The 16564-nt window shown below is 48.3% G+C and overlaps 1 protein-coding gene across 5 annotated transcripts in view; it reads right to left on the reverse strand.

The window, feature by feature from the left end:
- The window catches only part of PLXNA4 (plexin A4), a 424624-nt gene that overhangs the window by 130235 nt on the left and 277825 nt on the right, over positions 1-16564 (reverse strand). For 4 of the 5 annotated variants that reach the window (XM_032105547.1, XM_032105545.1, XM_032105546.1 and 1 more), the window contains exon 5: positions 15816-15916. In XM_032105547.1, coding sequence (XP_031961438.1) covers positions 15816-15916 — 101 coding nt within the window. Of the gene's footprint in view, positions 1-12792; positions 14778-15815; positions 15917-16564 lie in introns of those variants that run through there. The other variant, XM_032105550.1, reaches the window with a different exon arrangement.

The following is a 16564-nucleotide window of genomic DNA, read 5'->3' on the forward strand; positions in this document are numbered from 1 at the left end:
ACTCTCTCTAGCACCAATTACCTTTTCTGCTTCATTCTTCACCTGGTTTTAGCTCATTTATAAATACACCAAACACCCTCAGCAGACATTCCCATGGGACCTCCCCAGATCTTCCCTTCCTCCATCACAACCCTTTATTCATGGTCTTTATTTCCCACCTTTGAACTGGTTGCTAATCTATCAGAGGACTCATCTTCCTGTCCCATGACAGCATAGTTGAGATTCCCAGCTATGGGAGAAGTATAAATTCCTTTGTATTAACCACATCATCCCTATCACATGGACTTCCATTTATTTAAAGAACAATAATTGACTTGTGACACCCACTGCCCTCCCCCAGCATGTCATGTGCTTTTTTTATTCATCCATTCTTAATCACGGCTCAATCAAATTAATGGGGGAAAAAAAGTATTCCACAGAATCATAGAATCCCAGAATGATGTCTTGGAAGGGATCTTAAAGATGATCTAATTCCAATCCTTCTGCCGTGGTCGCCTTCCACAATCCCAGGTTGCTCCAAACCCCATCCAACCTGGCCTTGAACACTTCCAGGGATGGGGCAGACACAACCTAAATTCAAATTTCATGGTTCCAAATTCCAGCTCTTGGACCTTTCAGGAGTTTGATTTTAAAGAAAAATATACATTTTCCAGCTTTCATTCTTCCATCAAGGCCAGTATAGGCAATGAGGTGTAGAGCAGATCTAATAACATGGCAATTTCACACCAGAGTTTCCCAAGATCTTGCAGTGAACATCACTTTTATGCTGTAAAAGCATTTTTTGCTGAGCCCTCAGCAGCAGCCACTTCACACAGCTTGTGCCCTTTGGAAAGTAAACTTCCGGGGGAACCTCGTTAAATTTTAATCATTTATTTTTATGAGGTTAGCAATGTGTTTCCTATGTGGGCTGCCTGATGATTGTTTTGCAACTCACACCCCAGAGTCAGCGATCCTTTTACTCCTTTTCATTTTCTTCCATTGAGTGCAACTTCTAGTTTTAAATAATGTCTCTTGACTTTGTTGTTTAAACAGGTACTTTAATTTTTTTTCCATTCCCTTTTACTATCTTTAGGTCTTTTTTTGTAAGTCATATAACTTCACAAGCCTCCTACATGATGTTTTTATGCAGGATAATGTGAGGCACTGTACCTTCTTTTTACCCTGTCTGCTCCTTTTAACAAGCTCCTCGATTTTATGTTGTTTCTGCTTTGAAGTTGAACTCCACAGTAATTTCTATTTATTTCTTTTATTCTGCATCTCCAGGACACTGAATTCGAGCACTACGTGGTTGCTCTTTCAGAGCAACACACTGATATCTGTGTCCTGCAGCACATCCTGGGAGTAAATCAAGAATAAATCCAGATTTGTGTCTCTTTCCCTGGGTTTACAGGTATGAGCTCCGAATGTTGTGACATTTGCTTGGTGCATACGAGGCCACTTGAAGTCTCTCATTACCACATTCTCTGCCCTCCCAACCTTTTGTATTTCTCTCAGCGTGTCACTGTCACTGTCACTGCCTTCAAGTGGTCAATAAACCAGCCTTAACACCGTGCCCTTCCCTGGGGACACTTTGTCACTTGTGCACAGATTGACCTTATTTTCTTTCTTTGATTTTACATTTTCTTTAACACGAAAGCCCTTCCTTTATCATTTCGGCCTCCTCTATTGTTCCTGGGTGATTTATGCCATAAATGAGCTTCCCTTTATCGAGGTTTCAGGCTGTGTATCCCATTAGCATCTTCATTTAAAGCAGACTGTGCACAGGAGCAAGTATATATTTAATTCTGTCTGATTGCCTATTCTCATGTGCCTTGATTAAAAGGGACATTCATCGGGATTGATTTTTGATGCTTTAACCTGAATTTTATCAAGTTCCAATCCAATTGCCTTCCAAGGATAAAGGCATGTTATGACTTCACCTTTACACAATGAGTTTCAACCTTTAAAACCTCTTCCCTGCCTAATTTTTATTTAACTGGCAACAAAGATGTTCCTTCCTGTGCCGGCTCCCACTCTTTGAAAAGGTTTCCTTATTCCTTCCAGACTTTTCCTACTCTGTTTTCTTAACTAATGCACTGAAACATTTTCTCTGTTCCTGGCTTTGCATTTGAGAAAATGCCTCTGCAAAAACGTTGATTTTTAGCCTGTTATCTTAACAGTGTCTGTCTTTCCTCCAGGATTTTCCTCCTACTGTCCCCCTGCAGTCGAGAGCTGTGGCAACATCCCATTAGTGCACTGAACAATGCCAGGAAATATTCTCTAATCCCAGGGCCAAGTGACATGGTCTGATCCCAGACATGTTATTGAACTCTATTAACTTCCAAAACACCTTGTGGAAACCCACCCTGACCGGTTTAATTCCCAAACATGTCCAGGAATTGTTTGAAGGAGTGATAGCTGGCCCAAACCAAGCTAGATCCTAATAAATTTGCAGCATTGGGAGTTGTCTTCCAGCACCCAATAACATTCCATGGAGTTAATTCCAACTATAAATATATGTTATATGGCCCAGCACCATAGGATTCCTCCCATTGGGGTCACTCTGATTGTCCTCAGAAACACACAGAGATGTTCACCAGGCACCAAATAATGGCTTCAAACTGACACAGGGCAGGTTTATGTTGGATCTTAGGAAATAATCTTTATTGTGAGGGTGGGGAAGCCCTGGCACAGGGTGCCCAGAGAAGCTGTGGCTGCTCCTGGATCCCTGGAAGTGTCTAAGGTCAGGCTGGACAGGGCTTGGAACAACCTGGGAGAGTGGACAGTGTCCCTGCCCATGGCAGGGGGTGGAACGAGATGGTCTTTAAAGTCCCTTCCAACCTAAACCATATTATGATTCTGGCAGACCCACGCCAGTCTCTTCTTGCCCAAACATCTCTTCCAGCCCATCTGAAAGCTTCTCCCGTCTCTATTTGTGGTTTGTTCGGTTTTTTCCCCCCAATGGAAACAGAAGAGTTGCAGTGCCCTAACCTGATAACTCAGGGAAAAGAACCTCCACAACACCAACACTGTAAAATGCAAATCGAGTCAGCAGGAGAAGACACTCGATTCATGCTCCCATCCTACAGAGATCTGTCAGTCTGTCCACCAGTGCAGTGGCCCTGGGCCTGCTCTGGAGTCCTTCCAGGGCTATGCCAATGTAACCCTGATCAGATTTCCTGCTCCTTTTGTGTCCACGCTGTTGGGAAAAGTGAGATAACTTCATGCCAAGTATCCCAAAGGGGCAGCTGCAGGAGTGACAGACAGGCCAACAAATTCCCATCCACTTTGGGGGAGATGTTTCATCTGCAAATGGGTTGTACATGACAGAGACAAGTTGCTATTTCAGGTGTTTAAAGACATGCTATAACACTGCTTGGCCTTAATTTTGGGCTTCAGCAAGCTATTGATTTTTTGATTCTTTATATTATGTTAATGATGTCGTGATCGTATCAGAGCAGCAATGTACTCCTGCAAAGCTCCAGAGTGCAATATTTAATAGATACTGTTAGTATTAATTGATTTTGCTATAATTCATTCTACGCATGTTTTCATGCTTAAGGGTTGGGGTTTTCTATTTTATTAGCAGTAAATTCCCTAAATATCCAGGCAGAATGAAAAAGTCAAAGCATTTACTTCTCCTGTTATTTTTCAATTTGGGAATGGGGGAAGTGGGGAAGGCTGTCCTCTCCAGCTCACCCCAATCAATAGCAGATTAAGTATAACACTCAATAACAGGACTGATGTGCTCCTGAACAGCTCAAGAGGCCATCAAATGATATTTTGTCAATTGGACAGATGAGTTTATGCTGTGGGTCCACTCTCCTTCCTTTCTCACCAACTCTTTCAGATCCTAACCCAGATGCCTCATCCCTGGAAGTGTCCAAGGCCAGGTTGGACAGGGCTTGGAGCACCATGGGGTAGTGGAAGGTGTCCCTGCCCATGGCAGGGGATGGCACTGGATGATCTTTAAGGTCCCTTTCCACTCAAACCATCCCTGGATTCTGTAATTCTGTGATCCTCTATCAGAGCAAGCCAGGATGGAATTCTTCGGGGCAGGTTTTTTTTCCTTTGGTCCTTAAAAGCAGAGAGCGGAACAGAGAACAAAGATTTACTCTTGCCCTACAGTCCTGGCAAGAATTAACTCCCCACCACACAGAAAACCACTGTCATGTCCAGGTACCCTGAGACCCTGCCCAGAGAGACTGCAAAATTCAGAACCATTCCTGGAAATAAATTTTATGAGGCAATAGCCTCAAGATGGAAAAATCATTTCTGCTTCCTTGGCTAATCACACACTGAAAGTTATTTGTGACCTTGTTTGCAGGGCTGGGGCTGGGTGAGGATGAGGAAGGGATCAGGTTGATTTGCTTGTGTCCATGTTTGCATTTTCTCCTCTCCCTGAGAAAAGCTCCTGGCAAGCACCCCAACATCCTCCTCCTGCTGTTATTAACTGGCTGCCTCTTCAGAGGTGCTGGGTGGAAAAGGACCAGGGCAATCTGCAGAAAAGCCACCTCTGGCCCTGCCACATCTCAGAGGTGCTCTGCTCTGATAACACATTATCAGGTCAGGCAAACTCTAAGAGACTGGGAGAAGACAAAGCAGGCAAGTGTTATCTGAACTGAAATCCTGCCCTCTTGCCCTGCACAAAATAACCCCGTGCTCCTTGGCAGGGCTGGCTGGCAGCCCTTCCAAACTGGTGTTGGGGACAGGATGTGGCTGGCTGCCTGTTCCCAGCTCCTGGGGAGCCACAGGGAAGGACAGGTCCAGGAGGCTCCTGTCCCTCAGCTGCAGCTGAGAAAATCTGCAGACAAAACCTCTTTGTGGGGGAGGTTTGGGCCCGAAAGACAAAAGGAGTTTGGTTTTGTTGTGGTCATCTCTTCACCTCAGCTCTGAGCCACGAGAGTGGGGTTTCATTAATAAAGGGGCCTCATTAATACTGGGGTCCCATTAATACAGGGGTCCCATTAATCCAGAGGCCTCATTAATACTGGTTTTAAACTGAAGGAGGGTCAATTTAGATGAGATATAAGCAAGAAATCTTTTACAATGAGGCTGGTAAAATACTGGCAGCAGTTGCCCAGAGAAGCTGTGGCTGCCCCATCCCTGGAAACATGCAAGGTCAGGTTGGATGGGGCTCTAATCCGCCCTCACCCCAAAATGTGCACTTTGAATCTGCACCAAGCTACCAAGGGAGAAGCCTTCCAGGCATGGGAAGTTAGATTGAAATTATTTTCTTCGCATGTCTCAATTAAAATGTAGATCTCCTACAATGCCTGGGGCAGAGGGGCAGGAGGCATTGGGAATGAGATAGTCAAGGGAGAAGCAAGACATGGGGGGTGTTTGCTTCTTCCCTGCCTGCCTTAACCCTTCTGGTGCCACCTCTGCTCTGACAGAAGGGTCTTCATTGGGATAATCAAGGAATAGCACATTTGCAACTTGTCATGACTGCCAAGGCTCCTTCTGCTCTAATTAAACAAACCCAAGACCTACTCAGCCACTGGCGAGATGAACTTGTTATTTTTGTGTTATATATATATATATATATACATATATGCTTTTTTTATTTATTTATTTATTTTACTGTCTGGGACCTTGCAGTCATCACATCCAGCTCCCTACAGGACTTCTGCAATCCACTCATAGTCAAAAGTGTTTTAAGTCTTAGGGTCTCACACCCACCCATGAGGTGAGGAACTGTTACTCCTGTCCTACAAACAAGGGGCTAAAACACAGGGAAGTTAAGGATTGGAGTCATTTTAAGTCGGGCATTGTTTGATATGGTCGTTTCTCAGTAGCTGCTAAAAGAAACTGGCACTTCCAGAGGCCAATTCATTCCACTGCCTTCAACACCTCAGGGTTAGGAGGAATGAGTTCAGAAAAAGTCCTTGTCTTCACTGTCTGCAGAGACAAGAAACCGAGGAGCAGATGAGATAAATCCCATCCTAAGTAATTTGTCCAAAATCATGCAAGGTACTATGGCAGAGCAAGGAAATTAATTCTGCTCTCTTGCCTAAGGAACATTCTGTAACCAGTGGATCATGCTGACGTTCCTTTCTGAATGCACCAAGGGGTCCAGAACTTGTTTTCTCCAGCCAGAACCTGTCCCAGATCTTGTCTTACAACAGTGACTCAGTCCTTCAGCCCACACCAATTCCCACTTCCCTGACCTCCCAAATCCCTTTATCCACTTTAGGCAGAATCCTCCTCCAGCTCCTCCACTCTGTCCCAGCAGAGCACTCAGCATTTCCCCTCCTCCTCAGAATATTCGTCTCAACTTCTGCTCAACTTTCTCTTTATTTTTTGCCACAAGACAACCAACAATAAGACGTGCTAATTGCTGGTGCAACTTCCTAGGCAGGGAAACAAATGTTGGAGGAAAATGAAAAGAAACTTGCCCTTCCTTCTGTTAGCAGGGGCTAATTCCAGGACACAGCCAAGCTGCTTGCTGTGGGGCTGCCCTGTGTCCCTACAGCACTCAAATAAGCCCTTTGCCAGGAGCAGGAGAAATTCACAGCCAACACCTCTGTTCTTCACTGGGAATTTGGCCTTCCCTACAGAGGATGGCAAGAAAACATGTTTTATTTGAATATCCTGGTTTCTTGCATCCATATCTGAAGTGGAAAATCATGGAAGACAAGATGTTCAAGAAAACAGGACAGTGAGTTTCTCAGAGCCACTCACCAAACAAAAGAAATGCAGATGTTGCTGGTGTTAGGGAGAAGAGTGTGCTTAGAGCAAATCAAGGAGGATCCCCCCCAAAACAAAGCCCCACTGCCAGATGAGAGAATCAGCTTCAAGCTCAGTAGCTCCTGTGAACTCTCAGAACCTCCCTCCAGGACCACAGTTCTGCTGGGACAGGAATCTTGAGTTGGAAGGGACCCACAAAGATCACTGAGTCCAACTCCTGGCCCCGCACAGGACACCCCAAAAATCCCACCCTGTGCCTGAGAACGTTGCCCAAACACTTCCTGAACTCTGGCAGACTTTATGCTGTGACTGCTTCCCTGTGGAGACTGTTCCAAAAATACCAAATTCTTGTATCCAAAAGTACCCAAAAATTACAAAAAAAAAAGAAAAAAGATAAAATCTCTCTGGTACAGAAGTCAAAGTGGAAAGGATCTACCTCTGCACCTCTGCTTGAGGGATGGAGTGCAGGGGGATGTGGGAGCAATAGGGAGAGTAAAGGGCTGGGGACAGATGTGCTGGTGGCACATGGGGAGATTTGGCAGCAGGTCACTGAATGTGGCAATGTGCAACAGAAGATAGGAGAAAGGAATTCTTCCCTGTGTGGGTGGTGAGGCCCTGGCTTAGGGTGCCCAGAGAAGCTGTGGCTGCCCCTGGATCCCTGGAAGTGTCCAAGGCCAGGCTGGACAGGGCTTGGAGCACCCTGAGACAGTGGAAGGTGTCCCTGCCCATGGCAGTGTTGGAATGAGATGAGATTTTAAGGATTCTTCCCACAAAAATGATTCTCTGATGGCCTGTGTTTATGGGCAGGAGTGTGTGCAGATCCATGGAGAGAATGAGTCTGGATAAAGACACGCCTTAAAGGTTTGCTGTGCTTTTCTTTAGGATGAATTTCTCCCCGATCCTCTCCTGCTCCATTCCCTTCCGGGACTTGTCGCAGGTGGAGGCTGATGAAATGCCACAGAAGCAGCAGTGGCAGCGCAAGGCTGATGTTCCCCCAGCCTGGGGAGGGCTCGTTTGATGTGCCATTTTCCCTTATTGGCAGCTCATTGGCTGCAGAGGCACCGGGGAGCACCTGACAGCAAGACAGATTCCCTAAAAGAGAGCGATTCCCTACAAACAGCCCAGAGACTGAGACAGTTCCCTGAGCCATCCATATTCCCTGACACTCGCTGAGTGCCACAGCCTTGCAGCAAAGCCTAGCCCTGCTTTATTGCAAACTGGGGCGTTGGAGGACTTTAAAATCCACGGGAGGAGTGAGACTGGTCACGTTGTAAAACCCGTGGAATTTTGTCCATCCTGAGAATTTGTGAGGGGATAACGTCCCAAGCTGGGGTTAGGCTCTTTTTTGTTGCCATTATACAGAGGTCTAAAGTCACTGGGGATGTCCTCAGGCTCCCATCTTATCCTCCAGAAGAAAAGTAGACTCTGTGTCATATTTGTCAGCCCCAGGTGACTGTCTCATACCTGAGGTGCCCCAGCTGCAGCACAGCAGGGATGAGCCACAGAATCGAATTCCTTGTGTAAACAAAACCACCTATAATTCAAAGTCTCCTTTTATAATATAATAATAATCAGGTGTTTAAGCACCTGATTATTCCTTTTTTTGCTGTTTCTTGAGGGCTGAATCGCCCTGCTGGCTCTGTCATCATCTGTGTTGCAGTTTAAGTCAGGGAATACTCCTTCCCTGTGACAGTCCCTGTAACTTTGCATCTCAGCTCCAGTGCACACCTGATTTTTAAGACTTTTAAGGCTGCTCAGGGTGGCCATACAGCTTATCCCTGTCCCTGTTCCCTAGGTATCTCCTGTGGGATATGCAGATATTCCACCCAGAGACCTTCCCCTGCTGAACTTTCTGCAACGCTAAACCTGAGCTACCAATGTTCCTGTGATGGAGACAAATCCCAAGTAGGACACCAAACTCACAGGGCTGCACGAGGAGAAAGCTTCTGCTGGAACTCACTGCACAAACTAATTATCTTCCCACCCCTCCCCACTGCCCTCTGGCAAAATAAGCTAATCAAAGAAAAGGTTGTTATCAAAACACATTTACCACACGCCTGCGTCTTATGGCCCACAGTGCCCAGTGCTGTCCCTGAGTTGCCTCAGGCAGGTACAGCCACCGAGACAATCAACCTGTGAAGGGCACAGCTCTGCCCTGCACTGCTCAGCACAGCAGAGCAGGAAAAGTGCTCCCGAGAGGGACACGATGGCATTTAGGGAATGGATGCGGCGATGGGTCAGTTCTCCAGGACTGGGGATCGGCTTAGCGCGGTTGATTCAATGTTATCTGTAGAGAAACAGGATTCCCAGAGCCTCCTATTCACCTGGGGCTTTGTCACCATCAATAGCCACGGCTCCCTGTCCTGAGAATTTCCTCCTCCTCCCCGAGCTAAGAGCCCCGATCTCATTTCAAAAGGCCACTGCAGAGCTGTCACATTTAGGGCTATTTCCTTGTCTCCAAAGGTGTGAAAGGATGGGAACTTTAGCTGTACCTCAGCAGGCAGATCAGAGGTTCCCTGGGCTCAGGGCAGGATGCTTTGTTGCCCCAATGCTGTGCTTCCCTCCAAAACGCCCATTCCAGTTTCCATAACTGCCTGGGAAGAAGTGGGAATCGCTCCATGCCAAGGCCAGTTGAGGGAGGATGACTCCACCTTCCCTTGCTATCAGGTGGAAGGGCTTCTCAGGCCAGCTGTGACCCGGGAGGAGTCAAACCAAGGCATCCTGAGAGCTCATTCACTCCTGCCTTTGCCACCACTGACTGCCAAGCAAATGACTGGAGACTTTCAAACCAAATTAAAGATTTCAGATTTCCTGGTATTACTTTCCCTCCCAGCATTTATGTTTTTCTCCCCATCATGCAGCAGCACGGAACTGGAAATCTCCTTTGCAGTGAGAAATGGCCACAAACACCTCGGACACACCAGGGTGTTGAACTTAACAGCTGAAGTAGCTCTGAGCCTCCTTTTTGATGGGGAGGCACAGCCCAGCTGGGTACAGATTTCTGAGGAAAAACAGGGTTTGAGCTGGAAACCATGTTCTCCATGTGGCTGCTCCATCCTCAGGAAGATTAGGACAATTATCACGTACCTTTGACAGGACTCCCAGGTGTCTGAAGGCTTCAAGAGCTTCCCCATAGCAGGATAATGTTAAGGCAGGAAAGGATAGAGAAAGATTTTCCTATAAAAACGGCCCCAGCCATGACTGTGAGAGCCAGAGGGTGGTCAGGAACTGGGAAAGGCTCCCCAGGAATGTGGTGACTACCCCAACCCTGTCAGAGTTCAGTAACAGAGTTTGGACAACGCTCTCAGGGATCTGCTGTGATTTATGGGGCTGTCCTGTGCAGGGCCAGGAGCTGGAGTTCGATGATCCATATGGGTCCCTTCCAACCCAGGATATTCCCTGGTTCTATGAATTTTTCATCATTCCAGGCAAGTGCAAAACACCTTCTAAATTGCTGCCTAATTGGAGGGACTCCAGTTTGCACCTTGGGACAAAACAGCACAGGGAGAATAAGGCAGGGACAGCTGAGGGTTTACAGGAGCACAGAGCCCTGCAAGAGTCAGTAAAACCCTCTTTTCTCACTGTTAAAGCTCAGAGTGGCCCAGGACTGGGTGTGATATTTCAACCTCCTGCAAGCCTGACCAACACAGCCCCTTCCAGAAGCAGCACTGGAGGAAAAGACTGGGAAGGAAAAACAAGGAGGAGAAGGGGAAAAGAAAGAACAAAACCCCTCAGCCTGAAAGAGTCACGGGCTTTCAGACGGCAGAAACTCAAGCAAGGAAAAGACCCTTCAAGAAAGGTCTTATTGCAGCCTGTGTAGGCAGCTGAGGTTACCCGAGACTCTCTGGTGGCTCAAAAGACTTTGACCAAGAAAGTTAAAGCCAGGGCTGATCAATGAGCTCTGCCAGAGGCAGCGCATCAGGTTACCTGCTGAGCCCAGGCACCGCGAGCTGCACTTTGGAACTTTTCCCTTTTTTTCTCCTGGTCTGGCAACGAGTCTGAGGGTGGATAACAAACCTCCCTCCCCCTCCACAGTAATCACTAGAAAACAGCTTGCTTAAATGTTTTTTTTTTTTCTTCATATTGTGTTAGGAAAGAGAGTTGTAATTTCGGGGTGTACGAGTTGCCCACACAAGTGGCTGTGGTGGATGGGAGGAGGTGGAGAGCAGGAGGATGTGGAGGGTCACTCCCCAGACACGGGGGTAGGTGTCTTCTGCCAGAGGATGGCATAAAACCCCTTGAACAGAGCTGGTTTTTTGTTGGGAAACCAAAAATTTCTCCTATGCGTTCTGAGGTGTCTCAAAGCAGCAGGGATCCAGTTAATCCAGGCCAGCTCCACCTGAGGAATTGTGTGTGGCAGAGTTTGGCCATCCCTTGACTAACCCAGAGCCAAAGGGATCCAGAGAAGGGACTGGTATGGCTCAGATGTGGGAGTCTTATGTCATTGCTTCTTCCATGGGGTGAGGATGCCTGCAGAAGGCCACTGGATCCTATTCCCAAGGTTCAGGAGTAGCAGGATCTGCCGGCACGTGCCCTGCAAAGCCAACAGAGCCAGCTCGGGTGCCTTGGGGAGGCTCCGGCTGCCAGAAGGACACACAGAGGACATGAGTAGCTCCTCAGAGCTGAGCAGAGGAGTGCAGGGAGCAGAGCCAGCTCCTGGCTCCGATGTCTCCACACAGGACAGACTGGAGATGCCTAAACAATCCCTCTTCCCTCCGCAGCAAATGTCAGCTCCTCTAAACCAACAGCGCTTGTTGACTGCTTTGCTCAGTCTGCAGGGCTGGTAAAGACTTCTGGGGGAGAAAGAAATCACAGATGCCCAAATGTTTCATTCTAATGAAAAAATAAAAGTAGAAAACTAATGCTTCCTTTCAGAATGACTTTTTATTTTGAAATCTCAAGCAATTTGCTAAAAACTGAAACCAAATCCCAAAACAAGAACTTCCAAAGTCTAAATGAATCATTCTTCAATTACTAAATGGAATCAGTCCCTTCCAGAACAGCTTTCAAGAACATTTCTTATTAAAAAAATAGTTGGCCACCGTGAGCTGGTGGAAAGAAAAAAAGTTTTGAAATATCACAAGTTCTCCCAGAAAATGGGACTGTTTCCCTCTCTGATTGCAATTAATGACCTGCCAGCCAAGGAGTCCCCAGACCTGCAAGGGCAGATTCCAGAGCAGAGGGAGGCTGGTGCCTGGGGGTGCATCCTCCCTTAAGGACAGCTTGTGTGTGTTCAGCTATTCCTGTTGGAATTAGATGGACGTTGCATGAGGATGAAATGAGGCAGCAAGGAGAACATTTAGGAGTGGCACTAACACAGCAGAGCCTGGGATGGGTCCCTTTGCACCCAGCAGGGGATTTCCCTTTAATAGAAGGTTGCCTTTCTCTATAGGGATGCTGCTTTTCTGCCCTAAATTTCCGTTCTCATGGCAGCTGGGGTGTTAAACACAACCCAGGGACGCTGTGCAGAGCTGAAAACCCATGTGGTGACCACGTGCACATGGACCTGTAAATGTGCATAGAATAACAGAGGGGTTTGGTTGGAAGGGACCCTCAAAATCATCCAATTCCACCCCCTGCCATGGGCAGGGACAACTTCCACTGTCCCAGGTTGCTCCAAGCCCTGTCCATCCTGGCCTTGGACGCTCCCAGGGATCCAGGGGCAGCCACAGCTTCTCTGGGCAACCTGTGCCAGGGCCTCACCACCCTCACAGGGAAGAATTCCTCCTCAATATCCAATCCAGAATTAGGGACAGCTCTTTCAGTTGAGAAGGTTTATCCCTCCTCTGGGGATAAAGAGCTTGAACTATTGTTGGGAAAGAAGGAAAAGGGGGCTTCCAGTTTGGGTATGGATGAGACAGGAGTAACCTTCCAAGGGAATTAGAAGGGTGGTCAAATTTGGGTGGCATCTTTGGACAGGGATGCATCTGACACAGGAGGAAGCTGCTGAATTCATTCCAGGGTTGCAGAAAACTTCACTTTTCTCTCACCCCTCTCCACAGCCCCCATTCAGGCTGCTGACATTGCTGTGACCTTGCAGCAGTCCCGAGTGCCAGCTCGTGGCTTGGCAGCCTGCTCCCTCCCTGCTGCTCCCACCCCAGCCCCTCTCCCTCCCCGGGAGACCCCCGCAGCCACTGAGTGCCACATTTTGAACTTACACCAAGTAAATGATTCACGGCTGCCTAAAGAGACCTGAGCAGAGCCCGGGAGGGAGCAGAGCTGGGAAAGGGAGGGGGTAAAGATCGGGGTAAAGATACAGAGATGAAAAGCTCCGGTGACCTGCTCTGTATCAGCTCGTCTTCTCGGGGCAGAAGCCAATCAATCCTCCCCCCCTCTCTCCTGCAGCCGTCTGTGGGTCTGTCTGCCTCTCTCTCAGAGGACTTGAGTTTCTCGGTGTAAGGTTAGGACAGCAGAGCTGTAGAAATCGATTCCCAAGCCCTGGCATGCCGCCCTCGGTGCAGACAGCCCAGCTCCGCCGGGAAAATGGATGGGGAGCTGTCCCTGGACCTCTCCGGTGGTGGGAGCTGAGGATAGTTGGAAATGGGGCTCTGGGGAAGAGGGGTTACATCAGCCCTTGGAGGGAAAATCCCAAAATAAGAGAGGTGTGCACGGGAGAAACAAAAAAACAGATGCTGTAACCCATTGGGCAGTTTCCACCTGTCTCCCAGTCCACCTCTCTTCCTCTGGATCGTTTATACTGGAGGAGGGTGAGGGAACAGTGTGGCTTTGCCCACAAACCTGGTTCCCAATTCTTGCACAGCCCAACTGCCTCCTCCATGCCTTCCACAAGCTCCCACATCACTGGATTCAGCCCTGCACTGGGAATCCCCTGGGATTCCTGGCTGGGAGGGAAGGGGGAAGGGTTAGCAGCCAGGAGGGGAAATGTTTATGGCATGTTTCCCCAGGGATCCTCGTGCAGGAGTTGTTGATGACATATCCCACTTGAGGAAAAGGCTGTTAATGAATCTTAAGGGGTTCTGATGTGCAGAAATTTCTAATCAGAGGCTCAGTATTCCAGTATCCTTACCCTGAATATACTGCGCAGCCAAAACTTGTTGAGTGGGATGTAATTAGCTTCTTTGCTCTCAGGGCTGCCCAAAAGGATGAGGAAAACTGAGACCCTTCTGGGACACCTGATGCTGCACTGAAAACCCCTCCCAAACTAGGACTGAAAATCAGATTTCGTAACACCAAGGAAAACTAGAGGGAAGCAACAGACTTGAAGTGGGCTTTGATAACATTTGCCTTCAAAGTGCTTCCAGAAAACCCCACAGGGAATTAACCTCAGTGACCCCACTGCAAGGTACGTAAATAAGAGGTGTTTCTCTTTTCCAGATAAGGAAACAGAGGTTAAGTGGCCAGAGGGAGGAGGGCACGGGGATGCTGCCATCAGCCAGGTCCAGGTCCCAGCCACACCTCTCCCTCAAGGATCGAGCCTGCACAGGGATTTTTTGTTTTAACCAAGTCGATGCTGCCAACCCCACCCACCACCCTCCATTCCATTTCCAATACTCCTCAGGATGAGCTGCTGCACGCTCTGCAGTTGTCTCTGCCTCTTTTCTATCCTTTTGGGAATTTATTGCTGCATGTATTGATTGCTTGACCCTGGATGGAAGGAGATGAAATATCCAGCATTGCTGTGGTACAATCAATGAACAAATTCACACTTTCCTGTGCTGCTTGCACATGTCTGTGCTGTCCCTTCACTGACAGCAAACACACGGTGTCCTGGAGGATGGATGCAGGATAAGATGGGATGGGAACACACTATAAAGCTCTATATCAAATAGAAATATCCTCAGGTCAGCAGGATGAAAGTTTTCTGGGCTCTTGCCCACCACACCACAACTCAGGACTGGTTTGCCAAGGTCCTCTTGAGCAATTCCAGAGCATGAGCCACATTTTTGATGTGTTTTGGGATGAATCCCCCAGATCGGATTTGAAATTAAGCAGACTGCCATGGTTTTGGATGAGGGTCACACAAGCTGACAGAAGCAGAGCATTCAGAGCATCGACAGAAGGTTGGAATATGGTCCAGGTTTGTTCCTTTCTGTTCCAGGAAGCAGAGGTAACAAAGTCTATCACTTCAGCTGAATCCCTGTCTCCACCTGGAGAGTTTGCAATGCAACAAGAGGAATTCAGGTGAACTCAGAGGGAGAAGACCAACACACTGCAAGAGCAGGGCCCATTAGAAAAACCCTCCAAGGCTGCCAAGGACACCGGGAGGCTTGGAGTGACAGCACCCTGCAGAGCCTCTCTCAGCTGGAGGCTTGGGTTGGACAGACCCACTGCACTTCCCAGCCACCGTCTCTGCTGAGAGGGGCTCGGCAAATGAGACCTCCCTGCCACTCAGAGCCAGGAGCTCAGCCAAGCTGACACCTCCCTCTCCACAGCTTGGGCAGAGGGCTCTCTGCAGGAGGAGATCACTCAGGGAAAGGCTGCAGAGAGGCAACTTCAAGATCAATGGCATCATTAAACAGCCTATGGAAAACCAAGCCAATGGACTGATACCCCAGTCCTGAGGACACCGGGATCCAGTGCTGCTTGTGAGGCAGGGGATAAACCAGAACAAGAAAGTAATGGAATAGTGAAATGAGGTCCTTGCTTGGCCTGTTAAACCATAATGTCCCAATGAAAACTACCTTGGAGTGGATCCCATGTTGTTTAGAGGGATCTGATTCCTCTCTAAGGGCGATGGAGATCACCCTTAGAGTCCAAAAGAGGAGAGGTTCAGCTTAGCAGCGGAAAGCTGGAGGTGCTGAGACAAAGGCTACTGGTCAGAGTCAAATTCCCTTAAGGAATGGAAACCACCAGGAAAATGTCCACCAGAGAAGAGCTGCTAGAGGGCTGTATTCAAAGCACATCAGGCTAGACAGGTGCTTTCCTGGTGCAGTCAGCAAACTGTGGATAGAGTGGTGGAGAAGCTCTGTCCAGCCTCTACTACCCTTCTTTCCCCTTGTCTTCCAAAAAAATCCTTTCTCAGTTAAACAAATTCCACCCCCCAGCAAGTCCCAGAGACCTTTTTGGAGGTACCTGACTCAGCCAGGGATTGAGAGAGCATTTTGCCCCTCTACCTGTGTTACTACGAGGGCAGGTGATGGGGACAGGCAGGGCTGGGACAGTGACGAACCCCAGCAGGTACTCACGTGTTGTGAAGGACACACCATCCGCAGTGGGGATCTCCCGAGCCCAGGCACTCGCTGCAGGTCTCGTACTGGCTGCACGACTCCACGGGCACCCTGGTGAGCTGCAGGAGGAAAGGAGACAACCTGTCAGGCTTCTCACAGGGCTCAGAATGGCTTGATGGAGGTGCCACCCTTCCTGCCCCCTTCCCCTGGTGCCTGTGCTCCTGCAGGGACATTTGTGCAGGGCTGGGCAGGACTGGGGCAGGCAGAGGGATGTGGATGGTTTTCTCCAGAGCTCAGCCTGGTGCAGTCCCTGTCCAGATCCTGGTCCATGTCCCCTCTGGCCTTTCCCTCTTTCCCTGTGGCCCTTCATCCATTGCCAAATGACTTCACTTGCAGGATTTCCCAGGAATCAGCAAATCAGGCAGGCTGTGGGGATGTGGTACTTTGAAGTTAAATTAATTCATTTCGATTGGACAACAGGAGATCTTCTGCAGCAAGTTAAACTCCCTGGATCTCATTGATCTCTCTGGTTGTGGACTCTGTTGCTTTTTTGGCTTCCTGTAAGAACCGAGGTCTTGTGATGTTTTTGTCTCCCTCCTATGACCTCGTGCACCACCAGTCCCCACTGCCACTCCCACTGGAAAGCATTAGTTCCACTCCCCATTGCCCACGCAACTTTCCAACCATCACTTATCCCATCCTGGAGATGTTGGTCCCACCAGGAAAATGAAAAAGACTACCAGACTGGGTATTTTCTTGCTGTAGCC

This window comes from Corvus moneduloides, chromosome 4 (assembly GCF_009650955.1).
Source record: "Corvus moneduloides isolate bCorMon1 chromosome 4, bCorMon1.pri, whole genome shotgun sequence".
Taxonomy (NCBI): Eukaryota; Metazoa; Chordata; class Aves; order Passeriformes; family Corvidae; genus Corvus; species Corvus moneduloides.